The sequence below is a fragment of the Miniopterus natalensis genome, chromosome 15, assembly GCF_054644295.1.
Source record: "Miniopterus natalensis isolate mMinNat1 chromosome 15, mMinNat1.hap1, whole genome shotgun sequence".
Classification (NCBI taxonomy): Eukaryota; Metazoa; Chordata; class Mammalia; order Chiroptera; family Miniopteridae; genus Miniopterus; species Miniopterus natalensis.
The window spans coordinates 23,645,993-23,666,459 of NC_142095.1; the positions used below are offsets into that span (position 1 = coordinate 23,645,993).

The window sequence follows — 20,467 nt, forward strand, 5'->3', positions numbered from 1 at the left end:
CCATCCTCAGTAGTTGTAGTTGGGGGCAGTTTATCTTTGGGGCATAAGATGTAAACTTGTTGGCGAAGGCTAGCTCCTTGGTTTACTTCTTTAATATATTCTAGACTTAGCTCTTTAATGGGGGGGACGACACATTTAATGGGGAACATGTAGAGGAGGAGACAAAGCAGCAGCGACGCAGCCCCACTCACCGCGCGCCGTCCCGCGAGCCGCTCACGCGTCCGAGTCATTTCCGCGGCGGTGGGGACAGTCCTCTCAGGCCCTCAGGAGGAAGTGGCGAGTTGAACACCTTACATTAGACCCCTTTCTCATGCACAGGGGCTCGTTTCATTCTCCAAGCTCAGAGGATACTTAAGTAGTAGCGCCGGGTTTTGCCTGGGCATTCTGTCCCCGCCGTTCCCCCGCTTTTATCAGGGATTAAAGCTAAGGATAAACTGCAGCCGTCCTCCAGGCTCGACCAGGGGGCACTGGTTAAATGTATTAAAAAATCATTTTTCTCGCATCTAATTAAGCACCGTGCTGGGCAGCTAACAGGTGCACTTCCCCCACGTATCTCACAGGAGCTAATAAATCCCGCATCAGTAGCTTGAGGGTCAGATTTATTTATCTTGCTCTTAATAGACGTATCTCGTAGAGGGCGGAGTTCACAAAACAATTCCCTCCTATTTACCCACTGGATTTAATAAAAGATCTTCAAACGAGACCTAAACTTCATGCCCAGACCAGCGACGGTGGCCGCCCAGAGGCGAGCAGAGGCGGCGGCACCGCGGGAACAGCCGGTTCACCCGCCAGCCTCTAACATGGCCAGTTTCCGTTCTGCTCCGGCTCCAACGGCGCGGCCACAGCTCGCAGCGGGCGAGCGGGCACACGTGCAGCCCACGCATGCGCCCGGGCTGAACCCACGCGCCCCGCCCACCGGGCCTCTCCTGCCCAGTCACCAGCCAGCCCTCTAAATGCCACCCTCAAAACTAAACCTTCGGCCAATCGGGAGCCTGGAGTCATCAGACACGTCACTTATTTAACATATACCGTCCCCCTGACCCGTCAGTGGCCGGGATTGTCGCCTAAGCGCTTCGTCTTGTCACCTGATTGGCTCCTTTTCCAGCTACGCCTCCGTCTCCTCCCACCGCCCTCCCCGCCGCGCCCCGCCAGCGGTGGGCGGATCGTAGTACGCAGGGGCGGACGCTGCCTCTCTTCTGCTGGCCCGCCCTCCCTCCTCCCCCTCCCTCCCCTCCCCACCCCCTCTCCCCTCCTCTTCGGGCCTGCGCGTGCGCGTCCTCCTCCAGCACGCGCCGCCGCTAGTCCAGCACTCACGCCGGAGCTCCTGGCCCGCGCGTTTCTTTTCCCCTCCGGCCGCGGAGCGGGCGGGATCCTGCGCAGCGGTCGCGGCGGCGGCGGCAGCCTCGGCGGGCTTGGGCGCCGGCAGCGGCGCGCGATCCCTCGGGCGGACCGTACCACCGCCCGCCAGCACGCGGGGGGAGCCGCCCGCCCGGCCGCACACGCCTCGGCAACCCCGCGGGGCTGAGGCGTCGCCGCGCCCGGGAGCCTGAGCGCAGAGCCGGCGTCGACCCCGAGGTCGGAGCCCCGCGGGCCGCGCCCGCCGCCGGCCCCACCCATCCGGGTCGAGGAGGCCAAGGCCATGGCCGAGACGGAGGAGCGGAGCCTGGACAACTTCTTCGCCAAGAGGGACAAGAAGAAGAAGAAGGAGCGAAGCAACCGGGCAGCGAGCGCCGCGGGCGCCTCGGGAGCCGCTGGCGGGAGCAGCGGAGCCGCGGGCGCGGCGGGCAGTGGGGCAGGGGCCCGGCCGGGCGACGGCGGGACCGCGGGGTCCGCGGGCCCTGGGGCCGCCACCAAGGCCGTGACGAAGGTGAGGGGCCGGGATTCGGGGCCGGGGCCGCGCGCTTGCGCCCATGTGCCTGCCCCCGCCCGCCTGCCTGGCGGAGCGTCCGGGAGGGGCCTCCGGGGGCCGGCCGGCGGGCAGACGGGCGCGGAGGCCGGCCACGTGACGCGGGCTGCTCCCGTCGGGCCGGCTGGCCTCCCGGCGGGACCCCCTTTCCCCGGCTCCCGACCCGCCCTTCGTCTGCACCCGGAGTCGCTTGGCTTGAGCCAAGACCGAGGCAGCAGCACCCTCAAGGGGAAACTGGTCTGAGTCCGAAGTGCCCGGCACCGAGCGGCATTTATCGAGTGACGTCTACTCTGAGTAATTTAGTAATTTACTGACTTCAGCCCAGTAGCCGGAGCTGAATTTTCTAACAATCGCGTTTGTACCAACTCTGGTTGGTATGACTTGGTAAGCCGGTGAAAGAAAACGGAAAAAACAAAAAAAAACAAAAAAAAAAACACGCACGTGGCAACATTGAGTTAGACATTTAGTTGTGGACTTACTAATTGACTTTTTCATTCGGCTTTTCCTGGTTGATTTTAAATTAACAGCTCTCGTGAAGGAACTGAGTGGAAGTACAAGTGTTGAATGGGCACGTTTGTCCTCCAGCCTAGTCGACCTCAAGATCAAGCCAGGGCTTAGGCCAGAGTTCATACTTTAGGTTCCAGCCACTTGATCCAGTTTTCAGTCTGATATTGGCCTTAGTGGCAAATTTACGAATAGCTTTAATTGATCAAATGGTATGTGTTTTACAGGATGAAGATGAGTGGAAAGAATTTGAGCAAAAAGAGATTGACTACAGCGGCCTCAGAGTTCAGGCAATGCAAATAAGGTATGGTGTGGTTACAGATATGTTTAGATAATCCTTAGGATAGGTGGTTTATGTCTGGTTTTTCTTTAGCCCCAAAACAGCATCCTAGTAGCCTTGTGCTTTAGATATACCTATTAGGGCTGTAATAGATTATGTCTATTCCTTCTCTCTGTGATGGCCGTCATTCTATATGCTGATCAAATTAGCTGCCAGCTCCACAATCCTGGGAGAGCTTGCCTACTTCCGGTCGTGGTTAGGTTTTTTTTTTTTATTTGAGACAGCTAAAATTGATTTTGCGGTTTCAGAGTATTTACTTTTAATATTGGTGGGTTGAACTTAGTTTTTCTTTTTGTTTCAAAAATAATGTGGATGGTTTTCAGATCCTTTCCAATAAGCAGGTTAATACGTATTTTTGTAATTGAAGCATTCTTACAGAGAAGTACAGATTTTATATAGTCACACAGTGAAACCAACCTGTGTAATCAGCACCAAAATCAAGAAACGGAGCATTACTTGTACAGAAGAAAGCTGCGCTCCTAACCCTTTGTAGCCACTGCTCCCCCCCCCAAAAGAATTTTATAGGAGTGGAATCAAACATGTTACTTTTACAGTTCAAGAAAACAGTAATTTTTTTAAAAATTGGATTGGTGGATTTTTAGAAGATTTGAAATTAAGAAATATTTTATCAAGTCTAACCTATGGCAGTCAATTTAGATTTGTGTAAATCAGTGTCATATTTTGAGGGACTAGTAGGGTAGAAAATACAAATGAATTACGGTTCCATTGGCTTAAGATTTAAAACCCTTTAATCCCAGTTTGAAGTTTGCAATTTGTACATGTCAGTCACCACATGGCACAGTGGAGGAAATAATTTTCCTTAATGAAATACAAGGCTAATTTTGACATCTATTGAATACCTACCACAACTAGGTATTAATGTCCTAGCTTCTTTCACATCATTTCATGAGCTTAACCAGAGTGAACCCTGATTGATGATGGGAAACTGTGAAGAAATGCAGCTTCTTCACTCATGAGATTCTTCTGTAGTAGTGTTAAGTAGAAGTGGTTAGACTGGAGTTTTAGCTCTTAGCCATTTGGGTTTATGGAATTTCCTGTGTGTGTGGTTCCTCTGTTTTGTTGTGGAATAAGGCTCTTGGGCTACCTCTCCTGGCTGCAGACCCTAGACTGCAGATTCTTGAAGACTTGAATGACAGGAAACATAGTGTTTGGTCCTGTTGAGCTTACCTTAGCAAGAGCAGCACTTTCCAAGTGGAATCAAGTTCACTTAATGTTAGAAATTGATTTTGTTATATTATGGAGGATTTTAAACTGCACCTATTTTTCTGTCATTGAACATATATCCCATATCCATATTCAAGGCTATTTTAGTCTTCATTTTTGGCTACTCCTGAGATGGCGAAACGTTCCTTAAATTAGTCAAACCTCAGTTCTCGAAAAATTCGGTTCTTGATCAAGTTCACCGAAAAAAAGTCTCAGTTGTTGAACAGAAGTTTGGTTCTCCACCAGACAACCCTTTTATGATACCTATAAGACCAGTCACATGTCTCTCAGGTGACAAAGGAGAGAATGCGAGAGCATGAGACAGTTTACTGCTAAACCCTGAGTTGTCAACATCTCAGGAAATTGTACTGTGAATATTTTCATGTGTTTCTTTTTTCTTTTGTTGCTGCTGCTTATTATTAAGTATGTACAATAAGTCACCATAAGTCCTAAGAAGGTTAGTGATAGCAGCAAAGTGAAAAGGAAAGTTGTGAAAACAATGATAGAGCTTAGATATGTACTGTATATAAGAAAGGTTAAAACGGAATCATTTGAGGGTCTGGAATGGATTGATTCAATTTACATAGTTTCTAATGGGAAAAAATCATTTGGTTTTCAAACAAATCACTTCTTGAACAGCCTTCTGGAATGAATTAAGTTTGAGAACTGAGGTTCCACTGTACTTATATCCTTCACCTTTGTCAGGGGCATAAGTAAATCTCAGCTAGGATGAGCATTTAAGTTCTGCTTGACCTGAAGTAGACCAGTTTTGTATTGTGTATCTTTCAGGTCTTTCTCTAACCTACTAACAGTGAAAAACATACCTTCTTCAAGAAGCTGCTTTTGTGGACCCTCAGTCACTATGGAGTCTGGGGACTGTATTTCCATTGCCTTTATAAATCATTCAGTAAAGGGGAACCACAGCTTCCGGGAAAGACTTGAGAGAGAAGCCATCTGAGGTTTAACAAGTGACTAAAATTTTCACTTTATATACTCAATATCCTATAAACAGTATTAAGTGTCCTTGACAGTGAAACTTGATAGGGTGGGGGGTCCCCAAGGAAAGACACATGTTTCATAGGAAAGATTACTCACATAAATGGAATGGAGTTGATAATGTGGCAAAAAGATGGACTTTAGGAGAAAGACAAACCTGGGTTTGCATTTTAGCCCTGCTGCTTGTGTGGGCAAGTGACTTTATTTTGAATGTTGGCTCTTATCTGCAAAACGGAGACCAAGAGTGTCATGAGGACTTTGAACAGGATGTTTGTAAAATACCCACTTGATTAACATTAATCAAGACAAGTAGGTAAATAGAATGACTTACTCTAGGGAATTTCTCTGCTATTTAACCACAAGGCACCTGATTTCTAATACTAAGATTTGAGGAGAAGGAATAGTGAAGTCACATAAGGTTATCATGACTAACATCAGACTCCAGTGAGTCAGTTCACTGTGGACATAATAGGAGAAAATGATATGTTCAAGTTGGTATTAGTACTGTACAGACAAAAATTCCTCTTAGTGTTCAGTGTTGCTACAGATCTTGAACAGTTCTCCTCTGTAGCTTGGTCTTATCTTTGGGTAGAAGCACTTAGAAGGGAAGAGAAATTAGATTTTTTTCTTTGGGATTGGGAGATGGAGTTCTTTATGCCTTCAGTCTGTTGTTTTCTTTGCCTGAGAGAGACAGCCTTGCTCTCTCAGTATGGGACAGGGAAAATGAAACTTTGGAATTTGACTTAAAATATCTTGAAATTTGTCCTGGCTGGTGTGGCTCAGTTGGTTGGAGCATCATCCCATACACCAAAAAGTGGCAGGTTTGATCCCCAATTTGGGGCACGTGAGTGAGGCAACCTATCAATGTTTCTCTCTCACATCAATGCTTCTGTCTTTCTCCCTTCATTCCTCTCTTAGATCAATTTAAAAAAAAATAAAATATATATATATAGAAATTTGCAGCTTATAGTCTTTTTTTTTTTTTTTAATATATCTTTATTGATTTCAGAGAGAGGAAAGGAGAGGGAGAGAGATAGAAGCATCAATGATGAGAGTCATTGATTGGCTGCCTCCTGCATGCCCCCTACTGGGGATCGAGCCCGAAACCTGGGTATGTGCCCTGACCACTGAGCCACGCCTTGCTGGGCTTTTTTTTTTTTCTCTCTGCTTTGGAAAAGGTTGCAAGAATAGTAAAATAAATACCCATACACTCTGCTTACATCTACCAGTCGTTTTTGCCACATTTGCTTTATCTTTAGTTAGCTGCAGATATTGATACTTTTTTTTTAAAATATATCTTTATTGATTTCAGAGAAAAGAAGGGAGAGGGAGAGAGAGATAGAAAGAAACATCAGTGATGAGAGAGTCATCATTGATCAGCTGCCTTCTGCATGCCCCAGAGCCCGCAACCCGGACGTGTGCCCTGACTGGGAATCAAACCATGATCTCCTGGATCCTAGGTCAATGCTCAACCTCTGAGCCATGCCCGGCCAGGCAGTATTCTTGACATTAGTCTTTATAGTAGGTTAGCAAGTTGGACCTTTATTGAAGATAAGTTCATTTGAAAGGAGGAAAGTTTCAGCAGCAGCAGACATACTATATTGACTTCCTGCCCTACCTCACATTTACCAACTAACCCAAGATTTAAATACTAAGAGTATTATTATAAAGGCATGTATCAAATTTTGTGTCTAAATTAATAGATTTTATTCAAAGTCACGTCATTATTTATAGATAAAGTTCTTGAAAGGGAAGCCACTGAGATGGTGATAGAAGCAGCCTAACAACTTAATACTTAAGGGTTACTAAATGTTGAGCATTTATCATGTTTCAATAAAGATGAGTTTTTGGACCCCAGAAGTTTTCTAGGAACCTTAAGAAATCTAGGCCTTTAAACCCATGGTTAAGTTGTCCTTTGAAGAGAAGAAATTACTTCTGCATCCAGACTGGATCTATTGTAGCAAATATTTGTGTGACTACTGTGTGCCACATATTGTGCTGGGTCTTGGGGTTGGAAAAGTAACTCTTGCTGTACTAAATACCAGTAGATCATTTCAGTGATGTTCAGGGTGCTGTGGGGCACAGGAGAGAGACACGTAGTCTACCTTGAAAGGGTAGAGAAAGTTCTTAGATGAGATGCAATGACATTTAAGCTGCCAGGCATAGGTTGTGAGGGCACTTCTCTCTCTGTTTTACTGTTGTAACAGTTCCTGGATAATAGTGTCAAACCAGCGGAGATGCCCAGCATTCCAGCAGAAGCATGGTCAAATCTGAAGTTTGTTCTAGCTGCTTCCGCCCTAGTGTTGGGGAAGGGGGTTTAAGATACACAAATTCTAATGTAATGTCTTTTGAGATAAGGAGGTAAGAACATTCTGTTCTTTATAAATACAGTGCTATAGGATGTATAATCCTGAACAACCTTAATAAAGGAAGTTAATTCCTCAAATCTCAAAATAGAATTTCTGTGCACTGTCTTAGAGCTGCAAAGAGGCTATAATGAGGTGAGAATGTGGGCTCGCGCCCCACCGATTTGTTCTGCTACATTGTAGCCCTGGAAAAGGTCTTTACATGTCTGAGTATCGGTTACCTCCTGTGTACAATGGGTATTTCTCCCTGCCTTAGTGCTGTTCAAGGCTTAACTTTGTCAAGTCGGTAGAACTAGAACGCTGCCTGGCATAGTAGATATTCAGTAAATATTTCTTTTCTAGCACCATCATTCCCCCTGCTCCACCAGTAGTGCTGTACAGACGTATGCTGTGAATTGTGATACTGAATTTACAGTAGCATCATAGTGTTTAAAATCATCAAATTTAGCCAGTGAGAAGCTATCTATTATATGTGCGTCAGATGTGGAATTTTAGCCTAATTGTGTCTGGAACATGGTTCTTGTTCTGGCTTTGGTATTTGGAGATTTAACACTTTGTGAAATACGTAAATAAATAAAAGAATAGGGTATTTAAGTTATTTCTACCCTGCCATTAGTACTGTGACATTTTGGCAAGGCGCTTAGCATCTGTAGGCCTTAGTTCCCTCTGTTGGCTGAAGGGTCTTAACTAGACAATTTCCAGTGTTTAGTTTAGCTAATATTTCAGAATCTTAAAAATACAAAATACTAAGTTGTCTTTTTGTGCCTTTTATACGTTTGCAGTCCATCTAATTAAACAGATCACTCTTATTTTTTAGTAACAGTTCATCATCTAGAAGTAATTTTAGATTTGTGATTATTTCTTCACTTTTCTCTGAAGGTGAAGAGGTGGTAAATACTAGACATAAAAATCTTCTTTTACATGGGACTCTCAGTATTCTATGAGACCAAACTGGAGTTTTTCTTTAAAATTTTTTGTGAATTAGAAAAAAAATATGCTTTTTTAAAAAAGGACATTTGAAAAAAATAACAGCATATGTATAAGAATTATCCATAATTCATTCTGCTTAGGGAAAATTAGTGTTAGAATTTTTTGGTTGTCAGTTGTTTATTGCTGGCTGATAATACTGGAGTTTAGATATATTAATCACCAAATATTAATTTGAGGGAAAAGCAATTTTAGAGTCTAATGGGTATAATTGAATAATTGTGATTCAGCATATTGCTGCTTCAAAATGCAAATGCCCTCCTGAAAGCTCTCACAGCTTGGGTATAGAAGAGTGTAAGTGCTGTGAAGGCACTTAAGTCTTTGTTGGGGGTCTTACCCTTCCTGTCTGGCATGTATTGGGTTTCCTGGGATGTTACTAATTAGTTCATTGTAGCTAGGCAAATAGCATCTATGGTTTTCACTCATGAACCAAGCAGATTACATTATGGTGTAATTACATTGGCATGGCTTCAGAAGTGGGTAACTTTTTTTTTTTTAATCCTCTCCAGAGGATATGTTTATTGATTTTAGAGAGAGGGGAAAGAAGGAAGGAGAGGGGGGAGAGAGAGACAGGCATACATCAATGTGAGAGAGAAACCGATCAATTGCCCCCCGTGTGTGCCCCGACTGGGGATCAAACCCAAAACCTAAGGTATGTGTCCTGACCAGGAATCAAACCTGCAACCTTTTGGTGCATGAGACGATGCTCCAACTCACTAAGTCACCTGGCCAGGGCCAGAAATGGGTAACTTTTTAAAAAACATTTCTTTGGGATAATTCTGATGTTTGGATACCACCGTTAGATTCCTGGGTAAATTATGATCTCCAGATAGCCCTACCTGGTCATTCATTCCACTTACTAAGCTTTAGAAGACAGGGGCATACTGTTTGGTGTCCATTTTAAAAGAACATGTTTTCCTGTATTTTTCAAATGGAAACTACTTTTTTCCCCTATTATAAAGGTGGTATGTGTGCTGCTTGTGTGAAAGCTCAAGTAAATATAAAAAAGCATGTAATAGTGAGCACTTAACAGCACTTACCATGTGCCAGGCGCTGTTCTCAGTGCTTTATGTCTGTTAACTCAGTCTTCATAATGGGGCTGTTATCTCCGTTTTACACATGAGGAAACTGAGGCATATAGAAGGTAAATGCCGTATTCAGTCTCCTGGCCAGTAAATGGCAGAGCCTGGATTTGACCAAGGCAGTTGGGCTTTAGAATTTGCTCATGACTGCTTCGTGTTGGCTTATATGACATGAATATTACTTCCCTATTAGTATGGGCCTAACATTTTTATTTTTATTTTTTTAATATGTCTTTATTGGTTTCAGAGAGAGGAAGGGGAGAGGGAGAGATAGAAACATCAATGATGAGAGAGTCATTGATCGACTCCCTCCTGCAAGCCCCTGACTGAGGATCGAGCCCACAACCCATGCATGTGCCCTGACCTGGAATTGAACCCTGATCTCCTGGATCCTAGGTCGATGCTCAACCACTTAGCCATGCCGTTCGGGCTGGCCTAACATTTTAAATGGCTGCATAGGATTCTTTGTTAATAAAAAGGAAAACTGAAAGGTGACTTGTCCACATTCTCCATCTTTCCTTCCTCTCAAGCAATAGCCTTAAGTAAAATCCCGCTATAAATGGAGATTGAAGAGACAGTACGTTTGTTCCCTTCTCCCCTTCCTGATTGCCACCCTAAGACTGTGTGAGTTCTGGAATCACCTCCGGGTGGTGGACAGTCCATATGATGTCAACCATTATTGAAATTTTTGTAAGTGTCTTTAAAGGAGAACTGTGGCTATCCAAGAAATTTGTTTTATAGCCAGGACTTGTCTTGTTTTAAAAGAAATGGAAGGAAAGCTCCCTTAGATGTTCTTGTGCAGAAGTCAAGAGAGGCCATGATGTTTGAAGGTTAGGTAGTCAGCATGGGAGTCATCTGTACATTGATAGGGCCATGATGGTGGATCAGATATCAAAAGGTGAAAGTGTCTAAGAAAAATGGAAGGCCAAGGGTCAGAGCTTTAGACATCAGCCATGGTTTTTTTTAATAGGGAAAAGGGTAGTCAGAATAGTGGAGATTGATAAATTGAAGACCTAGGGGAAACCACTATTGTCATGGGAAATAATTCCCACAGGCAGAGAGGTTGGTAGACTGTGCCAGGTACATCATCAGCAAGGGCAAAGAGTTGCAGAAAGGAAGTCGGGTTTGGCAGTTATCTCCCTGCTGTGAAGCTAGCAGTATAGAGATAAGATAAGTGCTTGATAATTTAGAATATTCAGGTTTACATAAAATTATAATAAGCTAGCAAAAGGAGAAATAATCAAAGGAACCCTGGAGAAATTACAGGTTTCTGACTCAAGTCAATTCAAGAATAAAGAAATTTTTAAATGGCATTAAAAAATACTTCAGGCAGTCTTAGGATGTGGTGTACCACTGAGGATGTCTTTTGTATTTATAATCACTAGTAAGCCAAAGACTGAGTTCTTATATTCTCTTTCTTTTTCAGTGGATGATGCACATACGATGTTAGGGACCAGTTCTGTATCTGTATGTTTCATGTCAGACAGTAGAGACTGGCGTTAATTAAATCTGTGGCACTGGTGCAAACCTTGGGCACCTGCTTGCTCTCCTCTGTTGGAATGTGAATTAATTGGAATGTTGAGAGTATTTTGTAACATATACTAACAGATTAACACATAAAATTATACAGCTTTCACAAACCATTCCATTCCTAGAAATAAGCTTACCATAAATTCCTGGTTGTATACTTTGGTTCTAGAAAAATCTGGTAATTATACCTTCAAGTTGCCCTTTTCTCTGTGTTTCAGGTTAGACAAACCAGTCACTCTTCCTCAGTTGCTTGAGCCAATAGCTAGGGGTGTGCTCCCTTTCGGGGCTGCTATGTATAATCATGAGGTTGCCATAGCCTAGCATATAAGTGTGTGAAACATTTCTAAATGTTCTGGAGTATAGGAGGTTTGCAAAAGGGAATTGCAGACTATCGGGTCAGGTGGTTTTCTAAACCTTTTTTCACTTGAAGTCAAGTGGAAGTCCTGTGTAAATAGGTAGAATCCCCCGTTTTTCGCTTTTAAAGAAATGAGCATTTGGGCTTTGTAGAGCTTAAGTGACTTCTCAGGGTCCACAAACCAGCATCAATAGAACTAAAGATTTGGATTGACAGTTTTCCTGGTGGTTCTGTAACTGAACTCACGGGCTTGCTTTTCCAATAGTGAAAAGGAAGAAGATGATAGTGAAAAAAGAGAAGATCCGGGTGATAACTGGGAAGAAGGTGGTGGTGGCGGCGGAGGTGGCGGTGGTGTAGAAAAGTCTTCAGGCCCCTGGAATAAAACAGCTCCAGTACAAGCACCTTCAGCTCCAGTAATTGGTAATTTTTGATATTTCATTTTCATGAAGATGTCTACTTATGTATAATTTTATGTGCAGTCAGCTTTCAACTAAATACATATTTGTAGTGGGGTGAGTAGGGCTCCTTTCCATTCCTGGGAAGGAGGTTTTTTGTTGTTGTTTTTTAATCCTTACAGGAAGATATTTTTCCATTGCTTTTTCAGAGAGAGAGGAAGGTGAGGAGAGAGACACATTGATTGGTTGCCTCCCACACACGCCCCAACCGGGGCCGGTGATCGAACCTGGGACCCTTTGGTCCACAGGTCGACACTCTATAACCACTGAGCCAAACCAGCTAGGGCAGAAGGAGGTTTATATACAATTTTTAAAGACTTGCACATCCAAAGGAATTTGGAAATTAAGATACAAGCTTTTCTGTAGGCTAGTTAAATTTATATGTAAACTAAATTACCAAATTTAAATATTTAAGCATTTATTTCAATTTTAGACAGCTGACTAAGGAGAAGATCCGGGTGATAACTGGGAAGAAGGTGGTGGTGGCGGCGGAGGTGGCTACCTGTGTTTCACCTGTATTTGTCCCTTTTTTTTTTACATTCCACATTTTACTATCTTGAAGCATGAATTCTCAGATGGGGAGATTTTATCACTCCCAAGGGGATAAAATATTGTTCTTGGGGTTGGGGTTATTAAATCTTAGATTTTTTTGGTATAATTTTTTAAATATAATTTTGTTCTTTTTCCTTTTTATTATTTTTTATTGATTGAATTTTATAGAGACATCGATTTGTTCCACTTGTATATGCGTTTATTCGTTGATTCTTATTTGTGCTCTGATTGGGGATTGAACCCGCAATCTTGGAATATTGGGACCATGCTCTAACCAACTGAGCTACCTGGCCAGGGTGAAATCTTAGATCTTAGAGTGGTTTTATGGCCCATCAGAGGGCCAAAGTATATAAGCAGATATATAGTGTATATCTGTGTTATTGACATTTCTGAGGGGGAGGGAGACAGTGGTGGTTAGATATTTAAAAAGGCTCCTTAGGAGGGCAATACCTTTTTCATCTCATGGCACACATAAACTAATTACTAAAATTCTGGGGCACACCAAAAAATATATTCTATTTTTTGCCTGTCCCACAAAAAAGGTATAATTTTGATTCATTCACACCAGGTGGCTATTGTTGCTTTGGCTGTTGTCATTTTCTTTTATTTGACAGTTGAAGGGAAAAGAGGTCAGTGCCCCTGACTAAATAGGTATTGCATGTTTTAAAATCTTTGCAGCACACTGGTTGGAAATCGCTGCTTTAATGTATACGCATTATTTTATACAGAATAATATAAAGAAAAGCAAATCCCCCAAGCCTTCCAGAGATTACAGATAACTACTATGTCAGTATTTTTGCATCCTTTCTGGCCTTTTGCAATATATGTTTTTCCATTTAACTTCTTATTTTTTGAACTGCATCTGCCAGTGATCCCACATTGCTAAACCCATTGCCCAAGTCTCAGTCCTCATCTGATTTGCCCCATCAGCAGCGTTTGTCACAGTTGATCACCCTTTTGAAACATGCTCTTCTGTTGGTTTCCAGGACACTGAATTCTTCTGCCACCTCATTGGTTGGTTCTCATTATCCCTGGGCAGCCTCTATATGCCAGCGACCTGTAAATTTTCATCTTTAGCAGAGCTCTCCTGAACTCCAGATGTATTTATCTTAACTGCCTATCTAGGATCTCAACCTCAGTCAACATCTCCAAACTGAACCCATGTATCTGCTGCACCCTGCAGCCTTTCTTACCTTAGTGCTGTTCTCTCAGTCACTTAGCACAAACTTTGGAGTCACCTTTAACACCTTTCTTTCTCTTGCTCCAAATCTAAATCTCATCTGTCCATAAGTTCTTTTTGGCTTACTTTCAGAATAAATTCAGACTCTTTATATGACTAGTTCTCAGCACTTCCATATCTACCCCACTGGTTTTGAACTGTCATTTTGTTACGTGGATTACTGAGATAGTTTCTTATCTGGTCTGTCTGCTTTTCCACGTGCACTCTTCCCCCCACAGCCAGCAGCAAGAGTGATCTTTTCAGATATGGCGGAGCTTAAGCTGAACTTGCTCATTTTGCAATGCAGGCCCTGTGGACTGGTATTTTCAGCCTGGAATTCTCATTTCTTTTTTTTTTTTTTTTTTTTAACAGGTGACATAATTTTACATGTAGAAAACCCTAAATATTCCACATACAGAAAAAAACTGTTAGAACTAATGATTTCAGTGAAGTTGCAGGAGACAAAATCAACACAGCGTCATTTCTTTTTCTTTACAACAACATTGAACAATCCGGTCTTGGTGCTTCTTCAGGTCCCTGGTTGTGGGGCTTCTGCTCAGCCCGATTTTAGGAGGCTCAGAGTGATGGTGGTTCTGTATTTTAGTTGTAATTTTGATGTGGTTGCGGGAGGCAGTGGGTGCAGCTGTTACCTACCCCGCCATCTTGTTGTTCCTCCCTGGAATTCTCATTTCTTTATGTTGGGAGTTGGTAAGCTTTTTCTGTAATGGACCAGACACTAAAAAATTTAGGCTTTGAGGGCCTTACAGCCTGTTTCAACTACTCAGCTCTACTGTTGTAGCACAAAAGCAGCCATGGACACTATGTGCACCCGATGCAAGTAGCTATGGTCCAGTAAAACATTATTGACAAAACCAGTTGTGGGGCGGATTTGGCTTGTTAGCCAGCTCTAGGTATGGTTGCCTCCTCCTTTCAGGCCTTGGCTCAATTTTCACCTCATCACTGATAACCCTCCAGGACCACCTTATTTAAAACCACAGCCCTCCCAGCACCACCCTTCCTGTTGTGTGCTCCCTTTACTAATCCTCTGATTTTTGGTATGGTAAATATCTTCTTACATATTTTATTTTCTGCCTCTAGAATAGCATTGTTCAATAGTGCTTTTTGTAGTGGTGAAATAGCACTGTGAAGTATAGCAGCCACTAGCCACATGTGGCTACTGAGTACTTAAAATGTGGCTAATGCAACTGGGAAGCTGAATTGTTCATTTTATTTAATTTTAAATAGCCACAGGTAGCTGGTGGCCAGAATACAGGTTCATTAAGGCAGCAGAGGTTTTCATTTTAATATTGCATCTCCCTATGTAGTTTAGAACATCACCCGACACATACCAGGTACTAATGAATGCATGTTACATTATAACTCTTTCCCATATAATTAAAAACTATAAAACAGCCCTGGCTGGTTAGCTCAGTTGGTTAGAGTGTCATCCTGATACACCAAGGTTTGGGGTTTGATACTTGCTCAGGGCACATAAAAGAAGTAACCAGTGAATGCGTAAATAAGTGGAACAACAAATTGATATGTCTCTCTCTCCAAAATAAGTAAATAATAATAAAAATTTATGCCCCCCACACATGAATTTTCTTTAAAAGAATGGCTGCATTATATTTTAGCTAATAAGTAAGTATGTACATGTTTATCTGAAATGAAGTGGAGTTTTTTGGTTTGGTTTTTTAAAATATGTTTCTATTGATTTTAGGGAGGAAGGAAGAGGGATAGAGAGAAAGAAACATTGATTGGTTGCCTCCTGCAAGCCCCCTACTGGGGATCAAGCTGGAAACCCAGGCGTGTGCCCTGACCAGGAATCAACCTGTGACCTCTTGGTTCATGGGTCAATGCTCAACCATTGAGCTACACTGGTCCGGCTAAAATGAAGTTTTTGATAAATGGAAAACGCATGTAAAACACTGAATTCATATTGAGAATGGAGGAAAAGGGTGAATAGGGAAAAGTCTGGAAGGCTTTGTCCCCAAAATGTTAGCCATTGTGAAAGACTGGGCTGTAGCTGCTAATTTTTCCCATTTTATCAGTATTTTGAAAAGAGAGAAAGAACCTTAAAAGAGAACCCATTAATGATGTGGAAGACAATGAAATTATTAAGGATATCAAGTTTTACTTTTTTTTTTTTTTTAATGAGGATAGCAGTTCCTTTTATTTTTTTTAATCCTCACCTGAGGATATTTTTTCCATTGCTTTTCAGAGAGGGGAAGAGGGAGAGAGGGAGGGAAACATCGATTGGTTGTTCGAGAGACACATCGATTGGTTGCCTCCCAACCAGGCCAGGCATCGAGCCTGCAACTGGTTGGCTGAAATGGAACCTGGGACCCTTCATTCAGCAGGCCAATGCTCTAGCCACTGAGCCAAACCTGCTAGGGCAAGTTTTACTTTTTTATTAGTCATCTTTAGAATTTAAATAATACAGGCATTTTATTAAATACATTCTTTATACTTGGCATCTTATGTAATCCACTGCCCAGGCAAAGAAGTGATTATCCACATTTACTGATATGTAAACTAAGGACTAAAGTGGTCATATTCTGAAAGTCAGTCCTTGATGAGGCCTGTGTCTGAGGCCCAGCAGATTCCCACTTCTAGTAAGCTGACTTACAGAACTCATTTACATGGATGATAAAACTTGTCCGTGGAAGAGAAGTTAGAAGGCTACCCTAGAAAAGTAGAATATTTTCACTTTCAGGCATTTCCAGATAACTAGGTTTGCTGCTGTTGTCCTGAAACCTTATATCAGGTATTGGTTTTATTTCTGTAATTATTAAGTGATCAGATTACAGAACTAGTTTATTAAAATGCCAAGCATTTGAATGTTTTCTCTGAACTGTTATGAAATGTTAGTTACAGAAACCCCAGAACCGGCAATGACTAGTGGTGTGTATAGACCTCCTGGAGCCAGGTTAACCACAACGAGGAAAACGCCACAAGGACCACCAGAAATATACAGTGATACACAGTTCCCATCCCTGCAGTCCACTGCCAAGCATGTAGAAAGCCGAAAGTAAGTACTCTAATTACCGCGTTTTGTTTTGGAACCCTGTCCCTTGGTGGTGAGTGGGATGTAGGAGATACAAAAACCCACAGGGAGGGGGTGCTCTTAACTGGTCAATCCCAGGCTGCATCTCACAGGCAGCTGAGAATTAGGGTGGGACTGATGTGTCCTGGAGGGGGGAGGGGAAAGAGCACCAAAGACACACTTGGTCTGCTGAAGTTTCTCTTACCCCTGGTTTATGTTCTGTAGCCATGAAAAAGCTACCATACCATTCTCACAAGTTAGAAATCTTTATAAGTACATTATTGCTGGTTTATGTTCCTTATTATATAGAAACTAGAAGTGAAAGAGTAATATTTTGTTGTATTCCCAGTAAATGTAAGTAGGTGGAAGACGTTGGCATTTATAAATCTAATATTAAAATCTTATTTCAGCAGGTACTTAAAATGAATGCTACCTGGAGTTAAATGACCACATATGGCACATCCACATCTTGTTTAGGGCCATGAATTTTTAAAATTAAATAAAATGGGAAGAAATGTAAATGATATCAGCTGGAAATAATTGTTTTTTGGGGGGGTGACTTTTAAAGTAAATCCCAGCCGTTTTGCCTCTTTGAGACCACAGCTGGCTTGAGTTTAAACCTCCACTTGGACTTGCTCCGCTGCCCTGTCCTACAAAGTAAGGGGCAGTGATTCACCACTCATCCTCTATCTGATCCACTTCCGTGAAGTAGAAGTGAGGAGAAGGCATTGAATACCGAGAACTTACTTGAGTGAGAAAATGGTTACCCTTACTTATGCATAAGGAAAGAGATGTATTGCCTGTTATTTGCTAACAGTAAAAGTGAGTCTCAGAAGGAATCACCATGTTATTAGAGAACTTTTTAACTTTCCAGTTGTCTTCAAGTTGGTCCCAAAATAGGTTTGCAGTTAATAGTACTGAACACTACAGTAGACTTGCCGCCGCAGGAAACGGGGCCGTAGAGCTCCAGTTGCAGTGTCTATGTTTCCTTTTCCATTGAAGCCTTAAAAGTGGTTTGATACGGATTTTATAGACTAGTTTTCCCCTCCTGTCTCTCCCTCAAGATTCCTCTAAGGGGTGGCTTTTGTTTTTAAACTCAAGGAAGAATATTTTTAAAACAGCCTGAAGAAATATTTACTGATTACATTTATTTTCCCTTAGGGATAAAGAAATGGAGAAGAGCTTTGAAGTAGTAAGACACAAAACTAGAGGTAGGGATGAGGTTTCAAAACACCAGGCCCTTAAGCTTCAGCTAGACAACCAGTACGCTGTGCTTGAGAACCAAAAAAACAGCCACTCTCAGTACAATTAAGGAATGGTCTTTGCTAACCCTTCTAAGGTAACTAGACCACCGCTAACCACCATGAACAGCCATTCATCACCTGATCTCTGCTGGATCGACAGCAACCGATGCCGACCCCTCGAGATAAGTGACCGGCCCTATTGCACTATGGAAGTTTCAAGTGTCACAACTGCTCTTTATGTCTATTGATTTAGGGGGATTTTCATTGTTATAAATGTGTGAACTAGATTCAGCAGTGTTCTCACATAGTAATTACTCTGCAAATACAGAAAAAAAAAAAAAAAACCCACAAAAATGGCAGCCAGTGGTCATTTCAAAATCTTTTTATGTTCAGATACTGAGCCTTTGTAAGGTTGACTACCTCAGATTTGCTGCACTCATGTGGACTCATGTGGATCACAACTTCTGGATAAGGAGGTTACAGCTGTTAAGTGTCGATGTGGAACTTGCAACCAGCTCTACTGGATTCCTATCAGAAATCCTGCAGAGAGTCAGCCGTCTGGGTTCTGATCTGCTGTAAAAGATGAAGATTTAAGTGACCTTAATTAACCTGTCCTGTGCCCCGTCCTCTGGGAATGCTCTCTGTCGTGGGCTGCGGCTGTGTTACACTTCCTGGAATGTGCCGCTCTCAAAAGAACTGATGTGTTCAGATGCTCTGTGTAGGGCTATGATTACTAATTTAAACTTTGAGTTGTATTTTGACGTAACCACAAATTCAACAAAACTTGGGTCCACCAAGTGGGAAGGGAATATTGTTTCTTTTAGTGATTTTTTATTTGGATAGTGCTTTCTCTATGTTCCACATTAAGGCCTTTTTTTTGCTTTGACTTGGAAGAAGTTCTTTGACAGAGCATATTGCTTGGTTAAGTAAGTGACCTGAAATATGCATTAGAATTGTGAAATGTCTCATAAATTGCCAATCCCTCGAGGGGAACCAAATAGCCTTTGATGTAAAGGGCAGCGGACACGGGGGGCTCTACTTCAGGTGCTGCTAAAGCCTCCTGGAATCAGGTCTAATTGTCAAGTTAACTGCAGTGGAAAGAGTACGGTTTCTGCTCAGGCCAAGGGATTCACTGACCTGTTCTTACAAATTCAGAGCAATGTGAGCAGAACCTCAACCTAAACCCACTTAGGTTTCATGAATCTTGCGTGGTCTTTGATAATTCCAGATAATACTTGTGCCCAAATTTTTAAGTTATTGGACATTCTGTAGATGCAGCAATTGTCCCAGGGTAGCTCTGCTATCACCTGGTGTATCTTTATGCTGTTCATTTGAAGTCGGGCAAATGACGTAGCACTTCTATTTTTAATAATTACAGCTTAAACTATCCAGTCAGTTTTAGTCCTTAAAGAGGACTTCAGGAAGATACCCAGGACTACTGCAAGGTTTCTTTTCACCTAATGAGAAAGTCTGGTAATTTCCTAGTTTTGTATCTTTGGTTCAGTAGAAATATGTCAAAGTGGTGGTGACCACTTGACACAGTCTCTGGGTTTCTCTGTAGTAAATCCCTTTGCCAAATGGCGGGAGGTGCGGACTTGCTACTGGCAAGAGTGAAGCCAATGGGGGAGGAAAACTGTCCTGAAGCGGGAGCATATTTCTGTGGGAGTTCGGTCTCGATAAAAGTGTCAGTGCAGGAATCAGACTCCTGGAGGGTTACAGGATCTCCTGACACGACCTGCCAACCATTTCTGGGCAATAATGTTGGTGTTATTTGAGGTGGCAGGCGAGACGCCTGCCTTCTGACGTGTTTGGGTGAATTGCTGAGCAAGCCAAGGAGAGGTTGGATGATTAAGCAAGGAACAAGGGATTCTTGGTTAAACTGAAGACTTCATTTGGGAACCAAAAATCTTAACAAATCTCTTGGACCTTGAGCCACATATTTTCCCTGAAGAGTATGCATTTTTTTCCAGCAAAATTTTGTTGAGGGTTATGTTTTTGAGGAATGAACTGGGATGGGTATGTGGAACTTAATGGCACACTGTACTAGAGAGCTGAAGAACTGCAGGAGATTTAAAACCAACTCTTGTTACAACTTTTTAAAAGATTGTGAGATTATCAAAATGCACATGAATCAAGTTTTAATATGCTGTATGGTGGGTGGATAGGCTGTCCATTGTACCATTTCTTTCTTTGAATTCTCAGGCATGGTTTGGCAGTGCAAGAGCTCTGTAACATTAACAAATTCAATAAAAAGTGAATATATGGGTTTTTGGAGTCGGATAGTTTTTATTCTTACCTCTTAACCTGTTCTTGGTCTTTGAAAACGGTGAATTGATGTCCTGCCTCCTTTGCTGACAATCTCATCTCAGGAGTGAACTTTGAAAAATGTTTGCAGAGTTAAATGTTCAACTCGGAATGTTAAAAAGAGAGCCCTGGAATGGAAGTGGCTGCCAAGCTGTGATGAACATATTTTCCAGAGATAAAAGTGTTGAAATGTACTTTTGTCTTCATTACTGTATTAAATTGTGTTCAGCCCTGGCAAGGGAAGCTACAACCTTGACTATGTAGACTTTAAAAGTTTGAGGCCTGGTCCTTTGAGAAGCTTATAAATTTCTGAAGTGAGCAGCCATTTAAAATTTCAGGATATAGTCTCTGTAGTCC

At 42.4% G+C, this 20,467-nt stretch overlaps 1 protein-coding gene across 3 annotated transcripts; it reads left to right on the forward strand.

Annotated features, from left to right (window-relative positions):
• The first annotated feature begins 1,459 nt into the window (after positions 1–1,459).
• CDV3 (CDV3 homolog) lies at positions 1,460–20,073 on the forward strand. Of its 3 annotated transcripts, none has more exons than XM_087824938.1 (5): positions 1,460–1,867; positions 2,638–2,714; positions 11,556–11,710; positions 16,388–16,547; positions 16,973–17,815. In XM_087824938.1, the coding sequence occupies exons 1-5, from the start codon at positions 1,640–1,642 to the stop codon at positions 16,986–16,988; spliced, it is 636 nt and encodes a 211-aa protein (XP_087681064.1). In that variant the 5' UTR covers positions 1,460–1,639; the 3' UTR covers positions 16,989–17,815. The 3 variants fall into 3 exon arrangements, with proteins under 3 accessions (XP_087681064.1, XP_087681063.1, XP_016079879.1); XM_087824937.1 differs by having other exon boundaries at positions 1,554–1,867; positions 17,724–20,073; XM_016224393.2 differs by lacking the exon at positions 1,460–1,867 and adding an exon at positions 2,069–2,290 and having other exon boundaries at positions 17,724–20,073.
• The last annotated feature ends 394 nt before the right edge of the window (positions 20,074–20,467 follow it).

Bases quoted from the DNA above. Each gene is read 5' to 3' on its own strand.
- CDV3 (XM_087824937.1), top strand. From the start codon at position 1,640: ATGGCCGAGACGGAGGAGCGGAGCCTGGACAACTTCTTCGCCAAGAGG. The intron at 1,868-2,637 runs GTGAGGGGCCGG...TGTGTTTTACAG, and splicing joins CCACCAAGGCCGTGACGAAG to GATGAAGATGAGTGGAAAGA. The intron at 16,548-17,723 runs GTAAGTACTCTA...ATTTTCCCTTAG, and splicing joins AAGCATGTAGAAAGCCGAAA to GGATAAAGAAATGGAGAAGA.